This window comes from Dermacentor andersoni, chromosome 2 (genome assembly GCF_023375885.2).
Source record: "Dermacentor andersoni chromosome 2, qqDerAnde1_hic_scaffold, whole genome shotgun sequence".
NCBI classification, from domain to species: Eukaryota; Metazoa; Arthropoda; class Arachnida; order Ixodida; family Ixodidae; genus Dermacentor; species Dermacentor andersoni.
The window spans coordinates 144,220,688-144,247,844 of record NC_092815.1 but is presented as its reverse complement, the minus strand read 5'-3'; the positions used below and the strand labels follow the sequence as shown (position 1 = coordinate 144,247,844).

General features: G+C 46.8%; 1 protein-coding gene across 3 annotated transcripts in view; it reads right to left on the bottom strand.

The window, feature by feature from the left end:
- LOC126540638 (tubulin monoglutamylase TTLL4-like) overlaps nt 1-27,157 on the bottom strand; it is a 107,689-nt gene that overhangs the window by 64,716 nt on the left and 15,816 nt on the right. For all 3 annotated transcript variants that reach the window (XR_007601582.3, XM_050187479.2, XM_055076189.2), the window contains exons 6-7: nt 21,634-21,710; nt 11,236-11,433 (exon numbers count right to left, since the gene is read on the bottom strand). Coding sequence is in view for 2 of the 3 variants with exons in the window: in XM_050187479.2 (XP_050043436.1) it covers nt 11,236-11,433; nt 21,634-21,710 (275 nt within the window). In the remaining variant the exon portion in view is untranslated. The remainder of the gene's footprint in view (nt 1-11,235; nt 11,434-21,633; nt 21,711-27,157) is intronic.

Genomic DNA, 27,157 nt, shown 5'->3' with positions numbered 1-27,157 from the left:
ATTTTAATGTTGGTTCTATCTGTTGTCTATGTTCTCGCCAGGCCTTGTGTAATCGGAGCATATGCATGATGGGAATAGTGTTGTATTTTCTGGAAGGTATATGCGAGCGCTGGCAGTTATGGCGGAACCTTTGATGAGTCACATATAAAAGCCGACATGCTTGACCTGCAGGTCAGACTTCGACGATCAACGAGTGTGCTCGCTACTGTCGTTGTACTGAATGTTACCTGCTTTGCTGGAAACAGGCTCACCCAATAAAAAGTTAATTTCATGACTTGCATTGTGCCACTGTGGTTCTTCAACGTCACAACAATGTGACAATGTTGTTGCTACACTGAGTTTGATACATCAACATTCTGATTTATGCCCGAAAAATGAATGCATGATGAAAACACACCACTGTAGAGATATTTTTCGAATGAAGAGGCTCAAGGACACCAGTAGGAGCCCTCCTCAACTCTGCCAATGCATTGTTATGTGATGCGGAAAAGATCCATTGATTAAAAAAAAAAACAAGTAGAAAGAAATGCTGACTACATCTGCCGTCTGAGCAGCCGGTGCTATCTTCAAGTGGAGTCTTCAACGCCAGTCACAACGCTGCCTTTTACTGCCCTAGTGACTCAAAAAAATTAATCAATTCACCTTTGTACAGCCTTTCGCTCGCACGTGATAATGTCTGCTTGAATTCAGGTTAGGTGTCATAACCTTGTCAACAGCACAAGCGCTGGCTCTTCATTCTTCGTGTCAGAGCTGTCTGGATCCGTCATCACTTGGAAGGCAACTTTGCCAGTTAACTCCACACAAAGGTCGAGCTCGTTGTGAAGTGAATCATTGAAATATTGTCTCGATGGGAATAGAAACACTGATTGGGCACGCTGTTGCTATCTATGTTTGAGATCACCATCTCAGCACCAAGTGTGAAGCCCAGTACCAAGTGTGAACCAAGAAAAAGGCAAAATCCAGGAAACAAAAACTACCGTATTTACAAGATTGTAAGTCGACCCCTTTTTTTAAATTTGAAAGTCTGAAGTTGGGGGGTCGACTTACAATCGAAACCGAAACATGGCCCCGCCAAAAAAAAAGCGATACCAACGGGAGCTACAACGTAGTTACAATTTTATGTTTGCTCTATGGCCCTACCCGTACCTTTTTGCTATCCCGCGTGTTTGTTCGCTTTTCGGAAGGGTTTTTCAACATTTTTGAGAGTCTTGCAGTGCATGCAACACTCTTGGGGGGGTGTCGATAGTTGATGGAAGCGCCGCTGTTCCCATTTGCGGCGGCACCCTCAGAACGGCGGCGCTTGCGGGAAGTATCGGTAGTTCATGGAAGAGCAGACACCGCTCGCGGGTTTCTCTTTCTCTGTTTAAAGCACAACCGGCTTTATTACTAGTCGGTCGTGGTTTAAAGGCATTGGTATTGGTTTGACGCGTTCCACTTGACTGCCGGCTACGTGCTACTTCTATGCTTTCCCAGTCGTCGTGAGTGCTCCAGGCCCACTAATCGTTCGGCACTCGTTCACAGTAGCGTTCAAGAGGGCTGCCATCCTTTACGCCGAAGAAACAAATCACTGCGCAGCGGGCCGCAATTTCGATGTTTCTAAACGGGTGGTGCGAGAGTGGCGACTGCAGCGAAGCGAAATGTGTGACGGCAAGTGAGAAATTTCCCACGTGCCGAAGTCTGGACGCTTTCCGGAGCTGTAGGCTAAGCTTGCGGCGTACGTCGCTGAAATGCGTGATCGGTCCCTGCCCGTGAAGTGCGACGTGGTCATGAAACAAGCCCGGACCTTCGCCTTAATTTTAAGGTTCTGCTCCACCGTGAGTACAACGAGTGGCTGGCGGCAGAAGACTGCGAATTTACGCCAACCGGACCTGTCAAAAGAGCCTTCCTGACGGCTGCGTGTGGCTGGGTGCATTTGGCGTGGGCTGCTGTTCTGCAAGATGTCCTGGTGCGGTCGTTTGCCAAATTTGAAATTTCGCTGGACCACGACGCGCTGTGGGACCGCAGCAACGATGACGATGGCAGCACTAGTGAAGATGAGTAGTCCAGTGACCATGTCAGCTACTAATAAATTTTGGTTATCGAATGCGCCCTCGGGTATGCTCTCCGATTTTTTTTTTTTTTTCCGGTCAAGCGATATGGGGGGGGTCGACTTACATTCGAGTCGACTTACAATCGTGTAAATACGGTATGGGGCAATTCTTATGATGTGCAAATGTGAGAGCATTAGTTGTCGCCGAGTTTAGCGCTGCTGCCCTGAACGTGCATCCCGATTGAAGTCTCCTACGACGAGCATGGACGTGCCGCAGCATAGAACCAAAGGCAGATTCCTGCACACAAATGCTACCGCATTCACTTGAGACAAATTTGGTGCAATGTATATGCACACAACCACGAGTCCCGTTTCGATGAACTGCACAGCGCACTTCTCTCGGTCTGCACCTAAGCAGTCTTTGAGCTGGACGGTTCGTGGTTGAAGTCCTGGCTTGGCATATATGGCGACATCGGCAGTGCACAGGAATGAGTATTCTGTGATCTGTCTCTTGTTATCCAGCCTCGTCCATGTCTCCGTGAGGTGAAGTATGTCGCCTCTGTTGATGTTCACATCGTGCACCACGTCCTTTATGTGTTTCGGTACAGAATGCACATTGAGGCATGCGACGAGCCATGTTGCCCGATCCACCATGCGCTTACACTGCGCCGTGCGCCAGCTAGTGAATCAGCCACCAGGCAGAGCCCAACCACATGCACAGCCTCGGACATATTCATCACTGTCGCCTGTAGCAACGGTGGCGCAGTGGTTGGCGTGCTCAGCTGCAGAGTGGTAGCAGTCGTGGGGGGGGGGGGGCAGAGGATAGAATCCTCACCGTGGCAACTTTCATTTTCTTTCTTGTAGTTAGATGAAGATGACTTAATTAGTGTGCCATTTTTCTGCCACGGCTTTCCGGTGACAGTGGGGTCGCACGATGAGCCTAGTAATGCTTTCGCATTAAAAAAAAGTAAAGGAAAGAAATGTGAGCTGCGGTGGTGTCGGGTTCGAATCCCAGACCAGGACAAATTTTTCTTCAACTGTGAGGCTTTTCTTTCAAGGAACCCGTTTGGATTTCCTTTGTAGCAATTCACTACCTTTGGATGGATCTCTCATTTTCCCTTTATTTATTACTTCTCTCCACCTTGCGGGCTTCTGCAGAACTATTACGTCGGACATTCCGTTTGTGTTCCAACATTCAGTTCGGAATGTCCAACATTCCGTCGGACATTTCGTTTTTATTACTTCTCTAAACTTCAATTCGTCAATTCAAGCAACAGATCACACAAATAACAGATGTTGCCTTGAACAACAATTCTTGAAGTCACGTGTCACCACGAGCGACGTCACACTGCGGACATGAGTAGGTAGGTGCGGGGACACGAGTACGTCACCGTCTGGCTAGGAGCGCGGTCGCCGCAAGGGAAAGGGAAAACAGCGTTCGGATTGAAATTTCAGACCTTTTCACGGTGCATAGTGATGAAATTCCTTGCAAACACTATCATTAGCGCGCATTGTATGCTCTGCGCTTGTCAGCTCAAAATAGCCACACCTGATGAGGGGCCCTTTAAAACCAGTATCATTATAAGTGGGTTTGGCTGTAGTACATGGTTACAATAAATTTTCCTGAAGTTTGCCTTTAACGCTTTTAGGGTCAATGTTTTTTGCCAAATGCGACACCCCCTCCTGTTCCACTGGTAAATTTTCTTTACTGCAGATATAAAATCTTGAGTGACCTATTTTTAAAGAAATGTACCGCAATGTGTTTGCCGTGACCATAAAGTGACAAAAAGTATTTTTCGTAGGTATACACGCATTGTTCAATACAGGTGGGCTTGCATAAAGACTTACAAGAAGAACAAAAAGAAAGTACACACATTGGAATAAATATGTTTCACAGAGGTAGAATATGTAGGGAACATCATACTACTGCTCTTACAAAAAAAATTCTCCTTATTTCTGGCTGTCTAATACTTCAATTTGCAATTGTCTTCAAAGCATGGCTTCATAGAGAGGGCCTTGTTGCACTCAGCACACATGTATCTTGTGTCCTTGCACCGTTTCTGTCATTGAGTGGTGTTGGCACAGACGATGCATCTTCTCTGAATACTGCTTCCATGGTGGTGGTAGTAGAAAATTTCCGAACAAAGTGTCTAGCCGTCAGTATCAGAGGATTGTCTCCCAGTGGGCCTTCCCCGCTTGTTCCTCTCTCTCTGTATGATGACGCCCTTTACTAAGTTGGCTCACAATTAGTTGCTTGAAGTCTGCATACATTGTAGTGGAATTTTCATGGAAGAGGATGAATGTGCCAAGCACTGATACACCCAGTAAGCGGAAAAAAAGAATTCCTATTCCATTTCACTGTTTTTCTTATGCTTCAGGAGAAGCTCAGTTGCATGTCGACCGTGTCTGTTAGTCCTACCTTTTTGTTATACTGTATCACACATATCGACTTCTTTTCCCCCATCCTACTACGTGCATTGTCGACAACATATGTGCGTCTCGTCTATCACGTCACTTCAGCGCCAGCACAATGTTCGTGGGGAAACAAATTTCCACTTCGCCTTGCCTCGGCGTCTTTGCAAACTTCGGAAGCCCCTTTCTGTTTAGTACAGACTGTTCTGCAGGCATTTGTCTGCCTGCTGCGGAGAAGGTTGAATAGCACTGGGCTGGTACACAAGTTGTCCGCAAACCGGGGATGTCTCTTGCCGAGAAAGTCTGCTGCAGCTGCACAACAGAGCCTGCACACTCCAACTCTTTAAGGGTGGCCGCACCTGTAATGGCGCCGGTGTACACAATGGACTGCAAGATGTAGCCGATGGTCGTCCTCGCCAAGGCATCAGCGACTCATCTATGCAGAGGTCTTAGAAAGGGGCTAAAAGGGCAGCAAATCTTTCCTGAATCGCTTCCATTAACAGCCAGGTTGCCCTTACGCAGGCCCCTGCATCTGATTGAGCTGAACTGTAGGACCCACATTAAAAGGCAAAAGCAGTTGGCAGAAAAGACTGACCACAGAAAGAAAAGGAGTTTTCAATATGGTATTTTTGGACAATTCTCTCAGAGTAATTTTCAGGACCAGGCCCATCAAAAGCAATATAGCTAGAAAGCAGTAAACTTCACCAACATCCGTCTCCAGCCATGACCTGAGTCGCGACTTTCAGGGCAGACTATGCTTGCGAACCTGCTGGTTTGCGTGCTTGTTTGTTTCAGCCATGATGTGTTAGACCAGCTCTTTGTCAAAAAACAGCTCGAGCTAGTCGACTTCTTTTGCATCTGGTGGTAATGTAGAGCTAGACATTTTTACAAAATGAGTGGCATCGAATGTAAACAACAAGGGTGAAAAGTCACCCGTCGGCATCGTTGCGCCGTGCATGCTTGAGAAGTTGCTGCTTGGTCGGGTACCGAGTGCGAACTGGTAGTTAGAAGTAGTTAGAAGTAGTTCCTTGTCTGAACAGCTGCCATCCAATAACTCCAATTCTGAATCGGCACTAGGGCAGTAGTCCACGTCGGAGGAATTGCCGCACGACTCGCTTGCCGAAGTCCCACCCGGCTTGAAGGTTCGACAATGCCTCTGTGGCTATCGCAATTTTTCGCTTGAAAGTGGCACTGTAGTGGCATCTCCTGCTTGGTGCCATCGCGATAACACCACGCCGCACACCGACACGGCCGACACGACACAGGTCAAAATGGCGACCTCGCTTGAGTACGGTTGGCTACTGGGACGGCTAGTAGCGGCTGCGATACGGACTTTTCTAGATGGTGCTATCTATGCACCATATTTAGCAGTTTCAATGAAAAACTGGCGCGTTTTTTTAAATCCTCGAGTCTAAGTCGACCCTAGAGTTTGGAATATGATTATTTGAAAAAAACTATCGGCCTAGATTCGAATAAGTACGGTATTCTAATACGGCATGTTTCCGCTAAGGGTGGGCGAATATCTTAGCTGTGTTACAAGCTAAGATAAGTTACAAGCTAAGATAATGATCGCAATCATTACGCGAGTGCGATCATTATGCAAGTAAATACGATAGTTCAGCTGTCCACCTCGAGCAAGACAGTGGTGGTGTCCACGACAAGGAATGCGAAAAACAAATGAAGAATAAGAAACATTGCACTTTGGAGGCAACATCATCATCATCATCATCATCAGCCTAGTTACGCCCACTGCAGGGCAAAGGCCTCTCCCATACTTCTCCAACTACCCCGGTCATGTACTAATTGTGGCCATGTTGTCCCTGCAAACGTCTTGATGTCATCTGCCCACCTAACTTTCTGCCGCCCCCTGCTACGCTTCCCTTCCCTTGGAATCCAGTCCGTAGCTCTTAGTGACCATCGGTTATCTTCCCTCCTCATTACATGTCCGGCCCATGCCCATTTCTTTTTCTTGATTTCAACTAAGATGTCGTTTACCCGCGTTTGTTGCCTCACCCAATCTGCTCTTTTCTTATCCCTTAACGTTACACCCATCATTCTTCTTTCCATAGCTCGTTGCGTCGTCCTCAATTTCAGCAGAACCCTTTTTGTAAGCCTCCAGGTTTCTGCCCCGTACGTGAGTACTGGTAACACACAGCTGTTGTACACTTTCCTTTTGAGGGATAGTGGCAACCTACTGTTCATGATTTGAAAATGCCTGCCAAACGCACCCCAACCCATTCTTATTCTTCTGGTTATTTCAGTCTCATGATCCGGATCCGTGGTCACTACCTGCCCTAAGTAGATGTATTCCCTTACCACTTCCAGTGTTTCGCTACCTATCGTAAACTGCTGTTCTCTTCCGAGACTGTTAAACAGTACTTTAGTTTTCTGCAGATTAATTTTCAGACCCACCCTTCTGCTTTGCCTCTCCAGGTCAGTGAGCATGCATTGCAATTGGTCTCATGAGTTACTAAGCAAGGCAATATCATCAGCGAATCGCAAGTTGCTAAGGTATTCTCCATCAACTTTTATCCCCAATTCTTCCCACTCCAGGCCTCTGAATACCTCCTGTAAACATGCTGTGAATAGCATTGGAGATATCGTATCTCCCTGTCTGACGCCTTTCTTTATTGGGATTTTGTTGCTTTCTTTGTGGAGGACTACGGTGGCTGTGGAGCCGCTATAGATATCTTCCAGTATCTTTACATATGGCTCATCTACACCCTGATTCCGTAATGCCTTCATGACTGCTGAGGTTTCGACTGAATCAACCGCATTTTCGTAATCAATGAAGGCTATATATAAGGGTTGGTTATATTCTGCACATTTCTCTATCACTTGATTGATAGTGTGAATATGGTCTATTGTTGAGTAGCCTTTACGGAATCCTGCCTGGTCCTTTGGTTGACAGAAGTCTAAGGTGTTCCTGATTCTATTTGCGATTACCTTAGTAAATACTTTGTAGGCAACGGACAGTAAGCTGATCGGTCTATAATTTTTCAAGTCTTTGGCGTCCCCTTTCTTATGGATTAGGATTATGTTAGCGTTCTTCCAAGATTCCGGTACGCTCAAGGTTATGAGGCATTGCGTATACAGGGTGGCCAGTTTCTCTAGAACAATCTGACCACCATCCTTCAACAAATCTGCTGTTACCTGATCCTCCCCAGCTGCCTTCCCCCTTTGCATAGCTCCTAAGGCTTTCTTTACTTCTTCTGGCGTTACCTGTGGGATTTCGAATTCCTCTAGGCTATTCTCTCTTCCACTATCGTCGTGGGTGCCACTGGTACTGTATAAATCTCTATAGAACTCCTCAGCCACTTGAACTATCTCATCCATATTAGTAATGATATTGCCGGCTTTGTCTCTTAACGCATACATTTGATTCTTGCCTCTTCCTAGTTTCTTCTTCACTGCTTTTAGGCTTCCTCCGTTCCTGAGAGCATGTTCAATTCTATCCACATTATACTTCCTTATGTCAGCTGTCTTACGCTTGTTGATTAACTTAGAAAGTTCTGCCAGTTCTATTCTAGCTGTAGGATTAGAGGCTTTCATACATTGGCGTTTCTTGATCAGATCTTTCGTCTCCTGCGATAGCTTACTGGTTTCCTGTCTAACGGCGTTACCACCGACTTCTATTGCGCACTCCTTAATGATGCCCATGAGATTGTCGTTCATTGCTTCAACACTAAGGTCCTCTTCCTGAGTTAAAGCCGAATACCTGTTCTGTAGTTTGATCCGGAATTCCTCTAGTTTCCCTCTTACCGCTAGCTCATTGATTGGCTTCTTGCGTACCAGTTTCTTTCGTTCCCTCCTCAAGTCTAGGCTAATTCGAGTTCTTACCATCCTGTGGTCACTGCAGCGTACCTTGCCGAGCACGTCTACATCTTGAATGATGCCAGGGTTCGCGCAGAGTATGAAGTCGATTTCATTTCTAGTCTCACCATTTGGGCTCCTCCACGTCCACTTTCGTCTAACCCGCTTGCGGAAAAAGGTATTCATTATCCGCATATTATTCTGTTCTGCAAACTCTACTAATAATTCTCCTCTGCTATTCCTAGAGCCTATGCCATATTCCCCCACTGACTTGTCTCCAGCCTGCTTCTTGCCTACCCTGGCATTGAAGTCGCCCATCAGTATAGTGTATTTTGTTTTGACTTTACTCATCGCCGATTCTACGTCTTCATAAAAGCTTTCGACTTCCTGGTCATCATGACTAGATGTAGGAGCGTAGACCTGTACAACCTTCATTTTGTACCTCTTATTAAGTTTCACAACAAGACATGCCACCCTCTCGTTAATGCTATAGAATTCCTGTATGTTACCAGCTATTTCCTTATTAATCAGGAATCCGACTCCTAGTTCTCGTCTCTCCGCTAAGCCCCGGTAACACAGTACATGCCCGCTTTTTAGCACTGTATATGCTTCTTTTGTCCTCCTAACCTCACTGAGCCCTATTATATCACATTTACTACCCTCTAATTCCTCCAATAACACTGCTAGACTCGCCTCACTAGATGGCGCTCTAACGTTAAACGTTGCCAGGTTCAGATTCCAATGGCGGCCTGTCCGGAGGCAACATAGGGAGGCAACATAGAGCTTCCTTTTTTGTCAGTAGTTATCTTGATGTCAGCGTGTTTTGTGGCCATCACTTTATATGGTGCGTCAATGGTGCGTCGGTGGTGCGTGGCGGCGGAACCTGAGGCATATAGCAGCAGCGGGTGCCGAGAGCCAACAGCAACATTTTCGTGGATAGCTCATATGATGACAACTTATGAACTGATGGGTTAAGGGGGGACCTGGGTCTTTGGGACCGAAAATCTACCCAAAATTCGAATTTTCGAGTTTTATTTTCCATGTTCATGACGCGTTTCCGCAAACAAAATTTGCTTACAAAATACTGCATAGTTCCACCGTTATCGTGATCTAAAGCGTTGTCCTCTGAATTGGGGACAAATTGTGCCCAATTTTTGTCGCGCATACCTCGATAACTACGCACTCTGTCAGGGTAATTTTGGTATCATTCGAAAGCTCATGTTTCTGGCTTTCTTTATTTGTCAGTCGGCAACATTGCCAGCGCTGCAGTCACGAAAAAAAGAACAGAAAAAGACGTTCGTGGCACACACCATTATTGGCCAGTTTGAGCATGCGACCAAGATGGCGAGTCATGATTGGCTCCAAGGACCACGAGTGCTCATACGACGAAAACAGCCGCCATTTTGTCTTAGTCTCGCAACTGCAACACTGGATATGCTGGAGGTCCGACAAATTTTCGTTCTGTGAAGCGAAATGGGTGGAAACGTGCAAGATGCAATAAACTTCCGAAAGTGATTCTGTCATCGCAGTCGGCACAGTATACCCGGCAGCTCGCCGTTGAAGTCGTACCACCGCCGAACGTTGACGCCTCAACTGCTTTGCCGGATCACGCATATCTACATGCTGGTTACACTCGCCTAAGAATTCAACATGGCTGTCATAGCTGAAGAGGAAGTGAATAAGATAAGAGCATATGAGAAAGCTACACTCTACAAGATTGCATCTACAATGGCCACGGAGCGAGAGATTCGGCGTTTTGTTGAAGATCCGACTCCCGATAGTGCAACAGCCTCAGTCGCGAAGCCTGCTACTCCGTACGTTGTCGTTGGACTTGCAGCAGTAAACAATCTCAGCGCTTTCTCGTGTAATACTTGCGGTGCTTCTGCGTAGCTGGAGCAGAGCAATCAGGATTACGGTCTCGCTACAGAACTGACTGTGGCTTGTGAGATCTGCGGTGAAGTTGCGTCGGGATGGAGCTCACGGGAAACTGAGTGCCCAAAAATGTGTAATCCTTTTGAAGTGAACGTACTTGCCCTGCACGCTATGTCGTCGACGGGCAACGGCCAAACAGCCATGAATTACACCTAGTGCTTACTGATGGTCTTTGGTGCCGTTTTTTTCAAGCGTTCTTTCAATATACCAGTTGTGAAAGGTTTTTTGCTGTTTTGTTGGACAGATGTTTGTCGTGTGGGTGAGCTGCATTATCTCTACTTTTACTTGTGCTATCACTGTAATGCTTTTTTTTTCCAGAAAGGCAAAGCTGTGTAGAGTGCAAATAAGCGAAATTACGTTGTTGCATTTATTAGAAAAATTTTTACAAATGTTTGTTTTAGCAGTTACATGAATTTCTCTCACTGAAGTTTGCAATGTTCTCATTTGATATAAAATTGGGTTAAAACACCATACTTGCTTCTTTGAACTCTTTGTTAGTTCCACATCATTTTCGTACATCGATATTTATTATGCCGTGTATAGTTTGGTAGATAGCTCATGTCCAAGCAAATTATGCAATAAAGATTAATTTCTTCAATTTCTAGAAAGTTACTCAGTCTGCAAGAAAAGTGGATGCATATTTAAAACTAGCACATTGAAATACACAAACTCAGCAAGTTTCATCAAAATCGACAAAGAATTAAAGAAAAAGTTTTCAGGCGGAGGGTCCCCCCTTAATGGGTGGAATGGATCATTTTGGGGCTTTCACTATAACGATTTTTCAGAATAATGAACCATTTATTGCAGTCTCCTGGAGTTCGTTATATCGAGATTTCACTGTGCACATTTTGCAGTAAGTTTTTCACGCTTAAATTAGCATTAATGAGGTATCAAACTCAACGTGTCAAAAATAATGTGTTGGGCTTAGTGCAGATAAGCAGGTTTCGAATGCAAGCTAATCTTCTGGTTGCACCCCCAAAGGGTCCACACTATTTATCAATCTCAAACGTGCTCTACAAGAGCTGGCTGAGGAGAGGAGGCCTACTGACGGGCTTGATGATCCAGCAGTGGTCCCCCGGAGTCTCGGCAATCCAGGCGTCCCGCAGCAGAGGCAGCTCCTGGGGCAGGAGGAATGTGTCGGGCAGCGATGGGCGTCCCCTATCACCACGGATGCGTCCCAGCCGCACCACGTTCTGCCACAGCTTGTCCTTGCGCCCCAGGTGAAAGCTGCCTGGAAAGTGGTTCACCTGCAACAGGCCATGGACCATGACCCGCTTAAATGATGAGTTCCACTACCAGGGAGACAGACGTGTTCTGAAATCCCAGGAGATGAGGAGCCATGGCTCTTTGGAATCAAAACTAAGCCCTAATAATCTAATTTTCAATTTTTTAATTTCCATATTTCTGACACAATTCCACACCTGCCTCTAAATGTTAGTTAAGAAATAGCGCATATTTCTTTTGTTATTGCGATCCAAACTAGCGAATTTGTGAGATTTTCCCTTTAAATCGGAAACAAATCGCATCTGGTTATCACTGCTCATTACTCTGGCGGAACTTTTCTATTAGTCAGTCAGCACCTTAGCAAGTGTCAGAGACACGAGGAAAATGGCAAGGAAAGCATACAGCACGCTACACTGCAGTCGATCCTGGATATATCAAACTTGGATACATTAGCCGACCAATAATTCGGACACGATGGGGAACGCCAAAACGACCTAATAATTGGGAGTCTGAAATGCTTAAAAATTAAATTATGGGGTTTGTGCCAAAACCACTTTCTGATTATGAGGCACGCCGTAGTGGAGGACTCCGGAAATTTCGACCGCCTGGGGGTCTTTAACGTGCACCTAAATCTAAGTACACTGATGTTTTCGCATTTCGCTCCCATCGAAATGCGGCCACTGTGGCCGGGATTCGATCCCGCGACCTCGTGCTCAGCAACCCAACACCATAGCCACTGAGCAACCATGGCGGGTGGAGTCTGAAATGCTGGATTCACCCAAAAGTAAGAGATTTTATTCAAAAAGTGGCCAAAAGGATGCGTGCCCTATTTTCAGAACACTATTTTCGAGCATACCTTCAATTTCACATGACTAGCACAGGAGGCATCCGAGCCTAGGGGCGAAGGCATTCTCAGCACAGTGCCAAGCACGCTATCTCTCCTGTTACCAGCACAAGACAGGTTGGCGTCTGCAAGCGACATCATTTTTGACATAGTGCCAAACACACTATCTTACGACTGTATGGAAACGTCGACACATACGGTGCTAGTAATGGAAAATATCGCGAAAATTAAAGTATCTTTGGAAGGTGATCAATCGTCCAAGAATAAAGCCCAAGTTTGTCAATCCGTGCTGGAGTGCGCATACAATTGTGCTTGGCCTAGACACTCCGTGGCCGCGATTTCCTAGCAACGCCTTTCGTGCTATTCTTTTTTGCAGTTCTCACTGGTCAGAGCAATGCTTTGCGTGCATTATTAGTGGGATTAGCTGGGCATCAACAGAGTATGATAAGAGTGCATAAGAATCAAGTAGGGGTGTAAGAGTACTCGAATATCAACAAATTGAATCGAATAGTGAACGTCTGAATAATTACATTCTCAAATCGAATATTTACTACAGTAAAGGCTCGTTACTCTGCACCTCATTAATTCAAACTGACTGTCCCAGTCTGGCCACACAGCATAAGCGTCTATGGGTAAACCAATTCATTATTTCGCACATGCACCGGCTCCTCCATCAATAATTCAAAACTGTGCACCGCCAAACTGCACACCGCCACGCGGTGATGTTTCATACTGCATCTGCAAAATCTTTCTTGGCGTAACGATAGGTGGCACGAACGCTCCAAGGGCAGCGCACTGACCGGATACGTGGCACAGTCGCATGGTGTCACCGGTGGGCCAGTGATGTCGCCGGCAGCAATAACAATGGTTCTTTCGCATCTTGTGCATTTCACCATTCACGCTACTTTGCTGCTCTTTCTGTTGTGCCGGCAGGCTCGGTTGCTAGGCCTAGCATGTAATGTCTTCTTGCGCTAAAGGCTACAGTGCAAAACGCTCAAGGAGAAGGGGTTGCTGACAAGACGAACAAACTCAAAATTGGCAAGAAACATTGCATTCCGAAGAGCACGTCCTCAACTTATATACAAAACAAGAGAGCGAGTGAGGAGATGCAACTGAAGCTTCTGCCAGCAGTTGCAGGAGACTTCAACCTGCGAAGCACCTGGAATTGGAGCACACACTGGTTACCCTGATAAAGGAGGTGAGAAGCCAAGACATTTCACTGAGTAGCCCAATGGTCATACCGAAGCCAACAGGCGAAGCCAGCAGTGCTTTGCCTTAACATCAAGGATTTCAGAGCTTCAGAAGGCTGGCTGCATCTTTTCCAGGACAGGCACGAGATTGTGTTTTGCACTTGTCGGGCAAAAGCAAGGATGTGAGCAGAGAGACATGTGCAACGTGACAAAACAGTGCTTCGCAGGAGTATCTGAATGCCTATTCACTGCGTGTTCTACAGGCTATTAGCAAGCAAGACAATGCCGTACAAAGGAGACAGCTATGCAAGCAGGAAGTGGAGGAAGGAACACATAACCATCTTGGTTGCAGTAAACATGACCGGGATGGAGAAACTGCCCCGCCTTGTCATAGACAAGGCTCTTAAGTTTTGCTGCTTCAAAAATATCTGCACACTGCAGGCGGAACGCACAGCTAATTGCAAAGCTTGCGTGATGCGGGAAATATTAAAGCAGTGCCTAATCAAGCTCAACCTTAAGTTTGAACTAAGCAACAGAAAAGTGCTTTTGATTGTGGACAGCTGTTCTGCACACACTGTCAATGTGGATCTGAAGGCCATTAAGCTTGCGTTTCTCCCTCTGAACACACCAGAGCCCTGCAACCAATGGACCAGGGATTCACGAAGATCTTAAAATCTTTCAAGGCACCACATGTTCTAGTGCTTAATTTTGTGCGCGGACTTAAAAGAGCACACTGCGACGCTGCCCGCGGCCTTGCATGTGTTGGCGTGTGCCTGGGATGAGGTCACTCCAGCAACAGCTACTGTTTTCATCACTGTGGCTTCACTGTGGCCGATGAGGCCCAAAGCATGGAAGCAGCTTGCGAGTCGTCAGCACAAAGTCATCCCCATAAGACTGCCTGATGCACTGGACCAGATGAGCTTTGACAGCTACGTCGATGCAGATAGCAGTCCAGTGGTGTGCGGCACTCTGATAGACAACCAGTAACTAGCGAAGAACCTGTCGTCGATGAAGATGACAAGGAAGAAGACCAGGCACCGATGCAGTACCCTGCTAGGCAAGCAATGAAGGCGCTCTCGGTGTTGCACACATATTTTTCGACTTCGAGGAGGGTGAAGGTGATGCTCCGCATCATGTTCGCGCTTTGGAAGACAAACTGATGACCATCCCTTTCAAAGAAAAGAAGCAAAAAGTAGGGGTATGCGAATACTCGAAAATTTCCTAAGGCCTTATTTATTCGAATCTAGGCCAATAGTTCTTTATTCAAATAATCATATGCCAAACCCTAGGGTCCGCTTAGATTCGAGGATTTTAAAGAACGTGCCAGGTTGTAATTTAATATGATAAATATGGTGCATAGCTAGCGTCATCTAGAAAAGTCAGTATCACAGCCGTTATTAGGCGCGCCAGTAGCCAACTGAAGTACACGAGCGACGCCACTATTTTGACCTTGTCGTATTGGCGTGCAGCCTGGTGTTATCATAATGACACCAAACAGGCGATGCCACTATAGTGCCACTTTCTAACAAAAAGTTGTGCTAGCCGCAGGGGCATGCCGCATCGTCAAACGTTCAAGCTGGGCGGGACTTCAGCATCGATGAGAAAAACATAAGTTGTTGGAGGGGGCAACGGGAGACGCTTTTTGCATGTGCTGCGAGAAGGAGATGATAGCGATAAGGAAAATAAGCGTGCAATAACAGAGAGGAGCTGTTCACTGAGATCGCGCCGTGTTTTTATGTGTGCAAGCTGTGCCACACTGTCTGCGCATGCATTGGCACACGGACGCAAGCTCGCGCGTCTGCAAGCGTGCAATTGGTCTGGACTGTAATGATGAGGCTAGCACCGATGATAACGTAAAGTGAGCTCAGCATAAATAAATGCTGTTTTCATTTTGTGAATGCTGTTCTCACTTTCTTGTTCGGCCTACATTCGAGGCGCTTTTTTTTATTTTTTCTGGCTTCATACATTCAGGGGTCGGCTTAGAATCGGTGCCAGCCTAGATTTGAGTAAACATGGTATTATTGAATATTATATTTTGAATATTCGTATTCTATTTGAAAACTAGGTATTCTGAAATTTTCGAATATTCCACAGGATACGAATATTTTAAACAAATCGAATATTGGTGGCTATGTGGGAGCAAACAGTTTTTAGCATTTATTTCTGTCTAACTTAAGCAAGTGTATGCGATTTTGTGCTGAATTTCGCAATGATTTCATGGTGCTGGCGAAATTTCGCCTGTAAAACATGCTTAGCCACTGGACGTCTAAGCGTCGCAGAAAAGCCAGAACCTGGGTAGCAAGGGGCGCGTGTTTGCGAAAGGCGAGGGTGCGCTCTTTTGCAGGTTCCAGCCCCAGTCTTGCGTGACAGCAAATGCAGTGAGTGACAGCTGGTACAGGGTCAAGTGCCTCTGAGTTTACGGGAAATCGATGTGGTACAATAAGGCACAGGTTGGTGAGATTGGACAACTAGTGGAAATTACCCTACTCAATTTTCCTAAGTTAGCACAAGCTAGATACACAATTTTTTAGTATAAGGGCTTACTAGTTTATTTTTTTACGAATGACAATGTAATCGCAGTGTTCCAACATGTTAAAATAAAACAACCTGCTCATAAATGCACACACATATTATTCAATATTCAATTCAATATTGGATGCTAAGTATTCGTATTCAATCCCTATTCAAAAATGTTTATACAGTATTCGCATACCCCTAGCAAAAAGTGATCACACATTATTTTGGTCAATAAACAATGAGTTACAAGTGCTTTCTAGCAACCCAGTCTCAATTCTGCCTGTTTTTCAATGACTTTCATTAGCTCAAATTCATTTAATTTGAACTCGTTAAGCGTCCCCGTGAAATTCAAATTAGCAAGCTTTTAATGCATAAAATTTTTTTTCAATACATTCGGCACTGAGGTCCACACAGTGCCACATTTCACATGCACCATTGAGCCCCTCGTGCTTGATGCTGTCCGAGCGGGTGTTTCACTTCGTTTTCAGTGCAAAAGGAGTACCTTGAGTCCCGCGGGCGGGCCGCTCTGGCTGATGCAGTAGTGTGTCACTGCGAACGCTCCCCAACGTCGGCATGATGCGGCACCGCACAAACAACGCCCGTACGGAGCCACCCCTGTCGACACAAGGTTCGTTCAAGCTTCGCACATGTTTCCATGCTTTCCACATGTGCCGATTTTATTGTTCCCTCTGTTCGCATAGCGTTAATCGTTTCGAGTGGTCTGATCAATCTGGTCGAACCATGCACCAATAAAGATCACACACCGTGGGAACGCTGTGCTTGTCAAGACACCAACTACAGATGGAGGTAATATTCGAAAAATTTAATATATAAGAAATCAAATGTTAGAAACTCAATTTGCAAATCAAATTATTTATACATTCACTATTACATACCCAAGTATTCTCATACCCATAATTTTTACCCTCTTTGAATAAAAAGGTGCCACAAGCACTTGAAGGTGTAACGTGGGCTTTTAAGGTTAGTGCTGCGAAGACCATTCTGCAGCGCGAGCGACTTGCAACGGTCGCGAGCAAAAAATAATTCAACTTTTGCAGGTCCGCCATGGCCTTGGAGAAGCAAATCGGCAAGTTCCCAATTTTCATGATCTCTGGAAAATGTCCGAGACATGCAGGGATCTCAGATAAGCTTTAGATAGGCATATTTTGTATTTTGAATTATCGATATGTCGAACTGTTTCGCGATCTTTTCAAAGTTCGCTATGTCCAGGAATGACTGCGTTGGCCAGTTGGAGCATACGGCCAATACAGTCGAACCCGACTACAGTCGCCGACCGATTTTCCGGACTCCAAAAATTCGGACATGCCCGATTATTCGGTCAGCTTCGCGGCACCGCCATTCTCCCCATAGACCATAATGTACAGTGCAGTCCACTTATAACGATACCACATATAACGATATATCGGTTATAACGATGGGTCGACATGACAGTGTCATTTTATGCATTAGGTCTATGGGGAAAAAAACCATTTATAACGATAGGTTATTCACCGCATATCGGATATAACGATCAAAATTTTGCAGTCTGGACGGCGTTTTCCGTGCCAAATAATCGTAACGTTTGCGTTGCTTAGTTCCCTGAAACGAACGATGTCGAGACGAGGCGATGTTTACCTCCGTAACTTCGTATCTGCCGCCATTACCGCGCAGCGCGTCTCGCCCCGCCCGCGCACGAGTAGGCGCAGCCAACGTTGGCGCCGCGCGCCACAAGATGGCGCCAGCTGCTTCATGCGCGTCGGCCACAGTCGCTCCGAAAGAGAGAGAAAGAAAAAAAGAAGCGACAAGCAAAGCGGCGCGGTGGCGCCCGTCCCGCGTCTCTCTCGCGATAGCAGGCTGACGCCACCGAAGCAGCGTGCAACCAACGGTTCAACTCAGTTCGAAGATGGCGCCGACAAAGCGCAAAGCTGTGTCGCTTGACACGAAGATGGATATTTTGCAGGACTCTCGATGCGGCTTCAAGGTGAGCGCCCTCGTGAAGAAGTATGAGCTCGTCCAGTTAACGATATCAACCATCTTGAAAACCGGGAGCACCGCGATTGTGAAGGCAGGAGCTATCGACGGCCATTCCGATCAGCGGAAAAGGGGTTAGAGACCCTTTGAACGCCGATGTTGAAGAGGCGCTTTACCAGTGGTTCATCACCAATTGCTTCAAGAAGGCGGGCTTTGTGCGTAAGGACGAACTTCCCCAACCTGCTGAGACCGACCCGGTGGAAGTCGCTGACATAACCGAGCTCTCGGAGCTCGTTCCTACTGGTGACACAGGTGGTGTGTCGAAGGAGGAGTTTTTGACTGCAGACAGTGCTGCCTCGTTCTGCGATGAGGTCACCGACGAGGCGATCGCCGAAGATGTGCTGTCTCGACAGACGCGAAGTTGTGCGACGGTGGCGACGGCATCAGCGACAGTGACAACGAGATCGACAGTGGCTCCTTGACCCCGATGTCCACGCAAAGTGCACTATCGTCGATCGACTCCTTAATTGATTTTATGCATGCTAAAGGATTGCCGCCAGTGTTCGCGCAGCAGCTGGAATCCATGCACACCGCGGTTGTGAAGCTGAAGCTGCCGCAAAAGCAAGTGCAGATTTCGGACTATTTCGGCGCGCCTAATCCTTGACACGGTCATTGGCGCTAGAAATAAAGTTTGTTTTTCACGGCCTACTGTCTACAACATCTATTCTTTAGAGCAAGTAGCGAATTCGAGTTCAGAGCTGCAAAGGTAAAGAGCGCAAACGCGTTTATTATTATTATTTTTTTTTTGATAACTGCAGTCCAGATATAGCGATCATCGGTTATAACGATCATATTTTTCGTCTTTCTCGATATCGTTATAAGTGGACTGCACTGTATAACAACTGCCGAAAGTTCGGACGCCCTGCAACCCCTCGTCTGATTTTTCGGACACTCCTTGAGCCAACTCGATCGAGAGCACCATGCACTGACTCTGACCGGTGCATGGTTCGACTTGCTGAATGCCATTTTTGTTTTGAACGGAGATTCCTTGCAGCCCCACGAAGTGGCGCTACTGGAAATCCCCGCTCATCATCATCGTTTCTGCCTGGTTCGATAGAGTGGTCGTACAGTAGTTCCGGTTTCAGCTTAGTAAGCCATGTCAAGACAATCCAGCAGCTGATTTCTTTCTTTCGCGCACGACGCTGCGAGTAGCACGTTTTTCGTTCGTGCGACTGGTGTCGGCACGGTGGTGTTTGCGTTGTGTGCTGTGTCGAGGTTTCGGTGATCCAACGTGGCGTACGGAAACAACGCGTCAAGTGTCTAATGGCGCCGACAGTGCCCGCGCAGACTGCGCTGGGGAATGCCGGCAAGCGGGTGCCGGGAGGCCTAAGATTTGTCGCCTTCCGATGTGCTCCCTACTGACGCGGAAAATATTCTGCCGAGACCTGACATTCTGCCGGACACCGTCTCATTTGACAGTTTCACAAGTGCTGACACTGCTGTACTGACATGCGCAGAACTCGACGACGGCGAGATCGTTCGTCAGGTTTCTGCTGCTCCGCCGGACGATGACTCCGAGTCGGAAGATGACGCACCATGTGCTACGCTGCCGTCGCATGCGGAGCGTGCACAAGCAGTGACTGTGCTTTCAGCCGCCTATAGTGACCGTACGACCCTCTCCGAGATTCAGGCTTATCTGATTAAGCGTAAACGGGACAGCGTGCAACGGCGCACTCACGATTTCTTCAAGCCTACTGCCGAGCCCGAATAAGTGCGTGGAAATAAAGGATTTCATTTTTTTTTCTTAATCTGCTTTTTCGGACACCTGTTTATTCGGACATTTCCGCAGTCCCCGTGAGGTCCGAATAAACGGTCGGCGACTGTATATTGAACCCGTTTACATCGAATTATTCTATATATCGAACAATTTCTGGTCACGGTATAGTTACAATGAGTATATATAGCAAAAATTACGCTTACATCGAACAAATATTGCAGGGACTCCCGATATATCGAACGTTAAGCGGTGGAAAAGTGCCCCCAGAAGTTGGTTTTCCCTCGCGGTAGCGGGGAAACCCGGCGGCACGGCTCTATCCTACCGCTCTCCCTACCGTGACCGCGCTGCCTCGGGATGTTCGGGCGAGCCGTCGACACTCCCCCTGTCGCACATAGTGGAGTCTATTAGGCCACATCTTCCCTCTTTCTCTATCATCTTTCACTTCCCACTCCCTCTCCCCTGAAGACGATTCGCCGTGCTCCCTCACGGGTTGCAGAATCAAGCGTCCTTCCTTTCTTTAGATCACTATCTATTGACACTTCCCAGCAAAAAATTATCCTGGCCTGCCTACAGTGTTTGCTCAGACAGCCAATCAGAGGCTCTTGTGGTGCAAGATGGCGAAAGTGCGAGTTGTCTGGCTGCTTTTCTGGTTTATCGTGTTTGCGCCTTGTGGGCCTTCTCCCGCAGTGTCGCCGTATGAAGCAGCAGAATTCGCCTTTCGTCATGAAGCTTGAAATCATACATCGCGTCCAACGCGATGAGAAGTTGGATGTCCCCGCAGCGTGCAAGATTCCGAGGAGGACTCTCGGCACGATTAGGGCTAAAGTGGCCAGACTCGCAACCCGGTGCCCATGGCACCCGACGTGTACGCACAACCGTGTACGAGGGGTTCTTCAAACGTGCCAGTTTCCGCGTGCTCGGTGATGACTGTAAATTGTGATGAATGCGACGAAGCCGTTGCCAAAGTTTGGAGCGAGCTGTCAAAATTTCCAGGACATTCGAATCAACGGTGGACGAGTTTGTGGGTGCAGATGATGGTGTCGTGACCACGGTAGAGCCCGGAAGCGGACTACATCGCCGACATCGTACCGAGCACAAATGAAAGTAGGCACATTGAGGAAACCAACTACGGTACTTTGCCCACATCCTCCGAAGTGATTGGTGCACTCGCATTAGTCCGGTGCTTCTGCGCGAATGCGGAAGGTTGCGGCCTCAGCTGCTATGACTCCTTAGACAACGTGGGGAAGTGCGTGCGTCGCAGGCAGCGAAATTGCCCAAGCAGAAGAAAACGCAGGACTACTTTATGCGAAACTAAGCTAGTTTCTTCAATAAAGTGATTTTATAAATGGTATGTGCTTTTATGACATCCAATTATTTAGCAGGCTTATATCGAATTATGCTCTATATCGAACTGATAGGCGTTTTTTTGCGAGTTCGATATAGCCGGGTTTGACTGTATATATGGTGGCTTCTCATAGGCTCAAAGAACTGTGCTCTAAGAACTGTGCTCAAGACTGCTTGTGCTTACTACACAAGCAGAGCAGCTCGAGTGCTATCAGGTGTGCATCAGTAGATCATGCATCCCACTGCATTAAAGACACAACAGCTACAACATGCATGTAAACATGCTTATTTTGCTCTAAGCATCAAAGAGATCAAACTTTAGCAGTGCTATAAGTGGGAGGGTACACCAGCATATTACATACTAACTTGGTTCTGCTGTTGTATAACAGGAACCACACGCTTCTGGAATCGATGCATTCATAGCCTTTCTCCTGTCATCTTGAATGGGTCATTCCTTCTATCAGTGCACTTCGCAAGATGGTTGCCAGAAGCATGACTCACGTGGGCAAGTAGCAGCAAGACACACCGACTACACTGCAACAGCAGTCACAAAAGCGGTGAAGGAAGTTGAGCAACACACCTTCTGAAAGCCCTTGATCTCTGCAAAGGTGAAGCACTTGATGTGTTTGCCCCACGTCCCATTCCAGTAAGGTCCATCTGTAAAAATAACGTACATACCTTAGTGCCAATGAGAGTTGGGCTCGTGTGCTGACTTCAGCACCGCATGCGTTGCCATTAGCACTATAGAACTGAGTGCAGAAGTTGTCGGAGCAGAAAAGTTGAGAAAGACTAAAGTCCCTGCAACCTCTCCACTCAGCCAGGAATAGGGGCGAGCGATGTGGTAGTCGGACAGAGAAATATCGGATTAACTCTTCTAATTAAGGATACATGCACTGGCTGCAACAAAATGGTTTCTTGGATTTCGAGCTTCAAAAACCTGGGTAATTGATGGTACATTGACTGACCACAGCCGCAACATGTTTCCCACTAACATCAACCCTGTTAATTCCCATCAACCCTGGCCTCCAAGATCTATAGGTATGTCGTGGGATTTGATGCCAACTGAACCTGCTGACATGACTCGCAAGTTCCCGAACTTTCCAAGTGCTTCTGTTTGCTTTCACGCATGAAGTTTACACATACAAAGGAGCTAGAACTCAGAAATAAACCTGATAAAACTCGTAACTTGTAAAAGAAGTTGTACAAGCTCATCATGCTAATACAGCTGACTCTAATTACAATGGACCCAGACAACCCGGCAGAAAACGTCTGTTTTATCCAAAGTCCGTAATATCCGAAATGTGTCACTTCCGAAACTTTCGTCGCGATATCTAACAACTTTATTACAAAGAGTGCATAACGAACATTCAAAGTAAAAAAAAAAGAAGAAAGCGGCAGTTTTGCCCAAAAAGCAAAGCATCGCTTGTAATAGCAAATTAAGCAAGATAAGTATAGCAGCAGCAGCGAACGAATTGACCTTCGTGCTGTCTCTCGCTTCAACACGAACTAAACCTCGAAAGCACAGCACATACGAAGCTACTGGCATTGTGTGCACTTTGTTCGCATCGCACATCACTTACGGTACGGTGCCAGCACAGGCGTGCACTTTATCCACATCACAAATTACTTTCAAGATATGGCGGCCGCGCTAGCACACACTTTCTTCACATTGCAGATAGCTTTCAAGATATGGCGGCTGCGCCATAAGCAGCAGCTGTCGGAGTAGAACCCCTCTCTCTCTCTCGCCTCCTGTCTCCCTCACGCGCGAGAGAAGACAGTGCATTTCCACCCTACCTTACTTCCTCGCGTGCACAATATCAAGCTGTGATCATCCGCTAACCCTCGCAAGTCAGTTGTCAGCCAATGTAGACACGGCAAAAGTATGTATTATGCAGTCGATATTGAAAAAAATTGCCACTAATTTCGTCCGCTATAACTGACAGTCCGTTGTAGCGCAGTCCCTTAAAAGGGAACTTCGTTGTATTAATAAAATAGGTAGAACAAACTAAGGCTGAAATATGGTCCGTTATATCCTAAAGTCTGTTATACGCAGGTCTATTGTAACGAGCGCAGACTGTATATACAATCGAACCCAGTTATATCGAACCCGGATATATCGAATTATTACCTATATTGAACAGTTGAAAAATCCCCTTAGGAATCCCATGCAAAAGTGTAGTGCTATTGTTCGCGTATATAGAACTCCTGTGCACCGGCATATCGATGTATCGAACTCCGTGCTGAGCTGAGCCCCGGCAAGTGCACTACTCCCACCATACCCCATCCCTGCAAGTGCGCTTCTCCCATCGCATCCCACCCCCACAAGTGCGCTTCTCCTCACGAAACTCTCGCGATGTTCCCGCGATCTCACGCGCACCGCCCCGCACTCTGAGAAAGGGGCGTGTGGGTAAAAGGCACGTGACGAGGTGCACTTGGAGTGCGATTGGGTGTGAAAGGGAAGTGGGTGGGAGAAACCACGCTGACCGCAGGCGCCCGTTTCCTATGTTCTGGTTGGCTGACACCGCTGGTGCAGCAAGACGAATGAGGTCAGCGCAGCTCGGGCTTGTGGTAGTACAGGGATGCGGAGCGGTGCGTTTTTCAATTTGCTATGTTCCTTTTATTCACGAGGCCAACGCGAAGGCTTGAGACTCGTGTGGTGCAGTGCATTTTTCTTTCCGCTTTTGGCACGTGTTCCAGAGCCATGGCCGTGAAACAAACGCAAGAATTTGGATTTTTCAAAAAAAGTGGACATCATTCGACGGGTGGAGGCTGGCGAGAGAAAGTCGTCGGTTGCCGCGGCAGATCACGCTGATGCGGAGATTGTGGCTGACATCATGGGCGACGAGGACACAGACTCGAGCAGCGGCTAAGGTTCCGACGAAGAGGACCAACCAGCATGCACTGCAGCTGAACTTGCATTCGCCGCTGTTGTGGCACAATGGAAGGAGCTGGCCTTTCTCATTTGGACACTGTCAACAAGCTTGAGGACAGCTTAATGAACTTGATGGTGCAGAAGAAAAAGCAAGCAAAGGTCACAGATTGTTTTCTTCCAAAATAAAGTGCTCTGGTCATCGCGTTGTGTTTTTCTTTCTTTAAGCGCCTTGGAGGCACAGAATGGTAAGTTCCCGTTAGTCCCGACATCGGGAAACTGCCTTGAGATGTGTGGAGTTGTTAGAAAAGCTTTTGACATGCATATATTATATTTCGAATTATCGATATATCGAACTATTTCACGATCCCCTTCGAGTTCCTATATATCCGGGATCAACTGTAGTTGGCTGGCTAGCTTGGCCTGAGGCTAGGTCCCATGAACACGAATTGCAAAATGAATTGACCAAGCAGAAATTGGCAATACTGTAGGCTTAAATGCACTCTTCAATATCTTGCCTAGAAGCTAGGTTTTGCATGGGTACAGTTATCACAGGGCAGCCTGATGATAGCCACTGCTTGAAATATTAAAGTCCCGGCACTGTGGCTCAGTGGCTATGGAATACAGTTGAACCTTGCACTAACGAAATCGGCGGGGAACTCAAAAAAATTCGCTTTCGCCAAAATTTCATTGTTGAGAAATGAGACAGCACACACAGGTAATATCATCATCATGAGCCTGGTTACGCCCACTGCAGGGCAAAGGCCTCTCCCATACTTCTCCAACTACCCCGATCATGTACTAATTGTGGCCATGTAGTCCCTGCAAACTTAATCTCATCCGTCCACCTAACTTTCTGCCGCCCCCTGCTACGCTTCCATTCTCTTGGAAATCAGTCTGTAACCCTTAATGACCACCGGTTATCTACCCTCCTCATTACATGCCCTGCCCAGTTCTTTTTCTTTATTTCAACTAAGATGCCATTAACTTGCTCCCTCACCCAATCTGCTCTCTTCTTATCCCTTAACGTTACACCCATCATTCTTCGTACCATAGCTCGTTTCGTCGTCCTCAATTTAAGCAGAACCCTTTTCGCAAGCCTCCAGGTTTCTACCCCATAGCTGAGTACTGGGGTGCGATTAGAGAACGTTGTTCGGCGCATTCGTTCAGTTACTGGCGCATGCGATTGGCCTACTCTGTGCCGACGTCAAACTGACGACACCCTCCTGTCAATCATCTTGCCACAGAGCACGTCGCCTGCTAGGCGCCGAACGCGACGGGAGTTGGGAAGTTTGGAGCGATCATCGCTTGTTATCGAGACCGGCTTCGCATGGCACGTCTGGTGGATTGGATTGGATCCGAACAGCAACTTCAGCAGCTGAATAGCACGTTCGGATCCAATCCATAGTTTAATCTGAGAAAAATGTCAGTTGCGTTGGGAACTTAGGTTCTTGCGCTGGTGTTGCTCGAGGAGGAAGGAGAGCGGGTGGTGGTGCGAAACACGTTTAAAGAAATGGCAGAATACAAATTCCGGCATCGCTTTCAGTTCTCGAAACAAATAGTGCGTTGGTTCTACAGCAAAACCGACCCCATCATCGGTGCCAGCAAGCCACTGGAATGTTGATGCTGCCGCTTGAAAAGTGCGCCACTCTTCCCATCGTTTCTTTTTGCTCTTCGCTGTGTGCGACACCACCTCGGGACGACGCAGAGAAACTAAGTTACAAATTGTAGTAGTCCCACGTACTACTATTTGAAAATGTGTTTAAGCTTGAGAAGAAAAAAATACATTTTTTAGATAAAGATTTCATTCATTGGAAGACGAGAAACATTTCGTTTTGTGGTATACTGTCTGCAAGCAGACGGCAGACGAGGGAAGTAAACTTCCGAAGGGGTTCACCGCTTGTCGATTGGCTGCTCTCTCCGCCCCATTCTCAGAAATTTTTCATACTGCCACTTTGTGACATCGCAGCAACTGAACAGAACGCACATCGAACAAAGATCTCCAATTGCGCCCCTGGTAAGACACAGCTGTTATACACTTTTCTCTTGAGGGATAGCGGCAACCTGCTGTTCATGATCTGAGAATGCCTGCCAAACGCACCCCAGCCCATTCTTATTTTTCTGATTACGTACTTCAGTCTCATGATCCGGATCTGCGCTCACTACCTGCCGTTACCACTTCCAGTGCCTCACTACCTATCGAAAACTGCTGTTTTCTTCCGCGACTGTTAAACATTGCTTTAGTTTTCTGCAGATTAATTTTTAGACCCACCCTTCTGCTTTGCCTCTCCAGGTCAGTGAGCATGCATTGCAATTGGTCCCCTGAGTTACTAACAAGGCAATATCATCAGCGAATCTCAAGTTGCTAAGGTATTCTCCATTAACTCTTATCCCCAATTCTTCCCACTCCAGGTCTCTGAATACCTCCTGTAAACACGCTGTGAATAGCATTGGAGATATCGTATCTCCCTGTCTGACGCCTTTCTTTATTGGGATTTTGTTGCTTTCTTTAAGGAGGACTACGGTGGCTGTGGAGCCGCTATAGATATCTTTCAGTATTTTTACATACGGCTCGTCTACACCCTGATTCCGCAATGCCTCCATGACTGCCGAGGTTTCGACAGAATCAAACGCTTTCTCGTAATCAATGAAAGCTATGTATAAGGGTTGGTTATATTCCGCACATTTCTCTATCACCTGATTGATAGTGTGAATATGGTCTATGGTTGAGTAGCCTTTACGGAATCCTGCCTGGTCCTTTGCTTGACAGAAGTCTAAGGTGTTCCTGATTCTATTTGCGATTACCTTAGTAAATAGTTTGTAGGCAACTGACAGTAAGCTGATCGGTCTATAATTTTTCAAGTCTTTGGCGTCCCCTTTCTTATGGATCAGGATTATGTTAGCGTTCTTCCAAGATTCCGGTACGCTCGAGGTCATGAGGTATTGCGTATACAGGGCGGCCAGTTTTTCTAGAACAATTTGCCCGCCATCCTTCAACAAATCTGCTGTAACCTGATCCTCCCCAGCTGCCTTCCCATTTTGCATAGCTCCCAAGGCTTTGTTTGCTTCTTCCGGCCTTACTTGTAGAATGTCAAATTCCTCTAGACAATTCCCTCTTCCATTTTCTTCGTGGGTGCCACTGGTACTGTGTAAATCTCTACAGAACTCCTCAGCCACTTGAACTATCTTGTCACAGAACAAAACTTTACTGTCGAAATTCCGTTAGTCTACTTTG